Source organism: Lactuca virosa, chromosome 7 (genome assembly GCF_052849685.1).
Source record: "Lactuca virosa cultivar CGN04683 chromosome 7, Lactuca_virosa_CGN04683_v6, whole genome shotgun sequence".
Taxonomy (NCBI): Eukaryota; Viridiplantae; Streptophyta; class Magnoliopsida; order Asterales; family Asteraceae; genus Lactuca; species Lactuca virosa.
Genome location: NC_136432.1, coordinates 33664286 through 33670013, shown reverse-complemented (window position 1 = coordinate 33670013; position 5728 = coordinate 33664286). Strand labels below are relative to the sequence as shown.

Below are 5728 nucleotides of genomic sequence, written 5' to 3'. Positions count from 1 at the left end.
ACTATTCTTGTTTAAAGAATAGGCAATGTACTTTAATTTCTTATCCACAATAGCAAGATACTTTTTTTACCAATATAAGTATTTTCATTAGTTATTGATAATAGCAACATACTTTAGTGTTATATTCGTAATAGTAGCATATATAATAGCAACATACTTTAGTGTTATATATCATTTAGTTAGAGATGTATCTTTTTCGTTTTCTTGGGTTAGGTACAGAGCCAAAGGTCTTGGCAACTTGTCCTTCGAGTCATGGATGTAATTTGTTTTCCTCTAGCCTCTCACTAGTTTTAATATTAGTCTTGCCGTTCAAAAACAAATTATGTTTTATCCATAAAAACACAATGCAACAATATTTTCCATCATTATTTCCTTTCAAAGCGGGTAATCTTTGACAAAGTTGCGACAAATTTAGCGATGTAATTTTAGTCACTATTTTAGGAACACATTTTCATTCATTGTATTTCAAGAATATTTTATCATCAAATACCTAATTAGTAAACTAATGATTCATTTAAGTGGGAAACGATTTACACCTATCCTTTCAAATCCCAAATGCAATAGTTTTTGATGGTTCATTCTTCTTCTTCCCATTGCTTCTTCTCTTTTACCGTGAGCTGTTTCTATTATTGTGATGCTAATTAAAGCCTGAAAAGTAATGAAAAAAGTTCTTCGACATAATACAACTAATGGATTCTTATTAAACTAATGACTCAGTTAACAATGAAATTATTCATTATCTCTTATAAATACCATGAAAATCAATTTAACTTCATTTTCATTACACAACTGGTTTGTGAGATTCATCCATGTTCCCTTTGCTTCCTCTACTTTGATTTCCAAGTCCTTAAATCTATGAATATCACATTGCTAAACCATTTGTTGGGTCTCTCTCTCTCTCTCTCTCTCTCTCTCTCTCTCTCTCTCATGTTTTCAACTGATCAGTAGAAGACACTGATATTTGAATTCTATCCAAATTGCATCTTGTTTGTTTAAAATAGAACTACAAAATATTTTTTGTACACCCACTTTCTTCTTCGTCCTCTATAGCTTTAGTGGTTTGTTTGAGTTGGGAGGAAACATAAAAGTTGTTGAGGGAGAAACTAAAGTGTAGAAATATTTCGTTTTAGAGAATTATGGGGATATCATAAAAGAGAGGGGAAATTGATAAACGAGAGAAAAAAGTAATCAGGGACAAAAATATCAATTAGTGATGAAATTTGCTATAAGATGTATTTTTCAATAGTTTAGAGATATCTAGGTGTAGGACAGCCAAAAATTTCCCTATATCCTATAATAATAAAATCAACCTATTTTTAAGTTTTTTTTTAAATTAATAAATTAAAAAACCTTCTACTCCCATCACCTTTGGTTAAAGAATTAAATCCATATACAAGTTCAACTTTATTTTGAGGTACCTAACCATTTACAAAAACCAAAGAAATATATTAATTATACGTACTCTACTTGACGATGCCTAACGTTTGACAACGATTGATTTTGGTAATTTGGTGTATAAGAACAATAACCTCCACGCATTAATTACTATCTTCGTCAACAAACAAAAAATGAAATCCATAATTTCATTAGTGTTTCTTCTTCAATCAATCATCAACGATGTAAATCTCACCACAACTCGATTCCCCGAAGAGCCTGTCTTCGGATGCAGAAACAAAGGCAACTACACACCAAGTTCTGATTATAGCAAAAACCTCAAAGCCGCATTCAATGTTGTGGGCACAGCGAAAAAGTATAGTGGCGGATCCTTTAGTTCATTTCAAGGCGTGAAGGAAGCAGCCTATGCTATCGCCCTTTGCTCCGGTGTTGCAATCAAATGGGGTGGAAACTGTAATGATTGTATAACAAAGTTGACTACTTCACTTCAAGCCAAATGCCCATATCAAAAGGAAGGTGTGATGTGGGGTTCAGATTGTATGATATGTTACTCAGATTGTAAAATAATTGGAGTCAAAGATGATTGGGTTTGGATTCTTTCACCAGGTGTAGGAACTATTTTTAATAAGGTTTTTTTGACAAAGGTCTGTATGATTTGATGATGAAGTTATAGGGGGGAGCATCCGGAGACACCCAGTTTAAAAAAGCTGCATTTGGGACGATAACTTATCCGCCTAATAATAAAACTATATATGGGGCTATACAGTGTACTGCTAATTTATCCAAGGAGCTATGCACTAAATGTTTACTAAGTATAATTCTGTCGTACCATCCATGTTGTGGCGGAATAATGGCTGGAAGAATGTTTTCACCCAATTGTTATTTTACTTACTCCCTAGAAGAATTTAAAAAGTTGAAGTATTCGTCCCAATGGAAGCCATGGACACCCAAAACTCCATAAAGTTTAATGGATTTTCATATAATCTTTGAGTAAACGTTAATTTAATTGCTCGACTAACAATTTGGTGACTTTCTTTGGTCATATATGATTTTAGCATATGTTGGGGTTGGAAAACTCTTCTATTAAACACTAAAATAGAATTACAATAGGAGGAGTAACTGTCACACTCAACTATTACAAAAAACCAACCCTCTCACTAACACTCTCACTCTAAGTGTTATACTATATGTTTCTCTACGTTTGAGATGCATACAACTGAAGAATGAAGTCTCTATTTATAGTCTTGGCAGCCACCATTGTAGTTGCCTTCATTAATTGTGTTCATCATAGGGTGGGAAGAAAAACTTGTCCCGTAGGTTTCATTTTGTCAACAATGATGGCTACTGTAGCTTTGGAGGCTTTGGAGGCTGGAACACAACAAATATCCCCCTCCAGTCTCCATCCAACAATCCTCATCCCAACTATGTCAGCACGTAGTTTGTGTTTCTGTTGTGTCACCACCTTTGTCAACATGTCTGCAGGATTGTTGTTGGTGTTGATCTTTAACAACTTCAATTCTAGTCCCTCAATTGCTTCTCTAAGTCAGTGATAATGTATATCAATATGTTTTGTGCGGGAATGGTACATCGAGTTCTTACTCAGGTCCATAACACTCTGACTATCGCAATGAATGATGTACTCTTCTTGTGGAAAGTCTAATTCTTGAAGAAACCGTTTCATCCATATAAGCTCCTTCCCAGCTTCAACGGCAGCAATATACTCGGCTTGTGTTGTTGACAGTGCGACACACTTCTATAACATGGATTGCCACGAGATAGCTCCCCCTGCCAAAGTGAAAATGTAACTTGATGTAGATTTCCTACTATCAAGATCTCCTGCCATATCGGCATCTGTATAACCTTCCACGATTGGCTTTGCTCCCCCGTAGCATAAACATAGTTTCGAACTACCCTTCAGGTATCAAAGTATTCATTTGACTGCTTCCCAATGTTGTTTTCCCTGATTAGCTAGATATCTACTCACAACACCGATAGCATGAGTAATATCTGGTCTTGTACACACCATTGCATACATAAGACTTCCTACGGCTGAGGAATAGGGGATTGCCTTCATCTCTTCTTTTTCTTTCTCAGAAGATGGAAAAATTTTCTTACTCAACTTGAAGTGGTTAGCCAAGGGCGTACCAACGAGCTTGGCATTTTCCATGTTGAACCTTTTGATCACATGTTCAACATACTCTTCCTGTGATAAGAACAATTTTCTTGATTTTCTATCACGGATAATTTTCATGTCCAATATCTGTTGTGCTTGGCCTAAGTCTTTCATATCAAAGAACTTAGACAAATCCTTCTTCAAGTTGTTGATCATCGTTGCATCTTGGCCCACTATCAACATATCATCCACGTAGACACAATGGTCTGCAACAGTTCTCTTGTACTCATGATTCATCATAAATGAAGCAAACTTCTTGTACCACTGTCTTGGGGCTTGCTTAAGACCATAAAGTCTCTTCTTTAATTTACAGACGAGATGCTCTTTCTTTGGGACTATAAAGCCATCGGGCTGCTCTATGTATATTTCTTCATCCAAATCACCATGGAGAAAGGATGTTTTCACATCCATCTGCTCAAGTTCAAGATCTAGACTGGCAACTAATCCGAGTACAACTCGAATAGACATCATCTTCATAACCGGCGAAAAAATTTCAACAAAGTCGATTCCTTCTTTTTGTTGGAAACCTTTGACAATGAGTCTCGCCTTATACTTCATAGTATTTCCCTTGCCGTCTTTCTTCAACTTGAAAACCCACTTGTTTTTCAAGGCTTTCTTTCCTTTGGGGAGGTTTACCAACTCATATGTTTGATTCTTCTTCAAATAATTCATTTCTTCTTCCATGGCCTTCTGCCAATTTGCTTTGTCAATATGAGATTGAGCTTCTTGAAAGCTCTCTGGCTCCCCCTCACTAGTAAGAAGGATGTAGTTTGAAGTCGGATATCTTGTTGATGGAGCACGTACTCGTTCGGATCGTCTAACTTGAGTTCCTTCGTTTGTAACTTCTGGAAATGTATCTAAAGTATCATGGGGTGGAAGCTCCCCTTGCTCAACACCTTCTTGATTTGCATCATTAACTTCTTCATCCTCTTCTTCAGTGGAAACATCATCTTTATTTTCAAATATTATATCTGAAACTTTGGAGCTTTGTTGCTTGTTAACCGGTGCCTTGAAATCATAATACTGGTTTTCATAGAAAACCACATCTCTACTTCGAATAACCTTCTTTAGTTCTGGGTCCCATAGCCTGTACCCGAACTCTTCATCTCCATATCCAACAAAGATGCATGGAGTGGATTTGAGGTCCAACTTCTTCCGCAATTCACTTGATACATGTGCAAACGCCTTGCACCCAAATACTCTCAAGTGAGAATATGATATGTCTTTACCCGTCCATATCTTCTCCGGAACTTCAAAATTCAATGGAGCGGAAGGTGACCTATTTATTAGATAGCAATATGTCAATACATCTTCACCCCAGAATGGATTTGGGAGTTTAGTCATGCTGAGCATGCATCGAACTTTCTCAACAATGGTGTGAGTCATCCGTTCTGCTACACCATTGTGTTGTGGGGTTCGTGGGACAGTCTTTTCATGTCTGATACCATGTTCCGTGCATTATGTAGAGAACTCACGGGAATAGTACTCGCCTCCATTATCTGATCTGAGACATTTCAACTGCTTGTCTGTTTGTCTTTCCACCATTGCATGAAAAGCTTTGAAGCGGTCCAATACTTGGTCCTTCGTCCTCAGACAGTATGGCTATGCCTTTCGTGATGCATCATCAATGAATGTCACAAAATACCGGCTTCCACCAAGAGATTCTACTTCAATGGGTCCACATATGTCGGAGTGGACAAGGCTCAGCAACTCAGAGCGGTTCTTTCTTGTGGAGCTAAACGAAACTCTATGTTGTTTCCCAAATAGGCAGTATTCACAGGGATCCAGGGCAACGTCTTTTGCCATTGAAATGGACTCCTTCTTTGCAAGAGTCGTCAATCCCTTTTCGCTCATGTGGCCTAGTCTTCTATGCCACAAGTTTGATGATGTCTCTTCTTTAACAACATTGAGACTTGGTTGAAGCAGATTTGCATGGCTTTTATAAAGAGTACCACCAAGTTGTCCCCTTGCAACAACCATAACACCTTTCAACAACTTCCAGGTGCCATTTTTGAATTGATTATCATATCCTTGGACGTCAAGAGCTCCAATTGAGATAAGATTCATTCTCAGCTCTGGGACATGTCGAACATCTTTCAACACCAATGTACATCCAACATTGGTCTTTAAATGCACATCACCAATACCAGCAATGCTTGA

At 37.3% G+C, this 5728-nt stretch overlaps 1 protein-coding gene across 1 annotated transcript; it reads left to right on the top strand.

Annotated features, from left to right (window-relative positions):
* Positions 1–1568: 1568 nt before the first annotated feature.
* On the top strand, positions 1569–2054 carry LOC145126529 (antimicrobial ginkbilobin-2-like protein). The gene has a single exon (XM_079061881.1). It carries the CDS (start codon positions 1569–1571, stop codon positions 2052–2054), a length of 486 nt encoding a protein of 161 aa, XP_078918007.1.
* The last annotated feature ends 3674 nt before the right edge of the window (positions 2055–5728 follow it).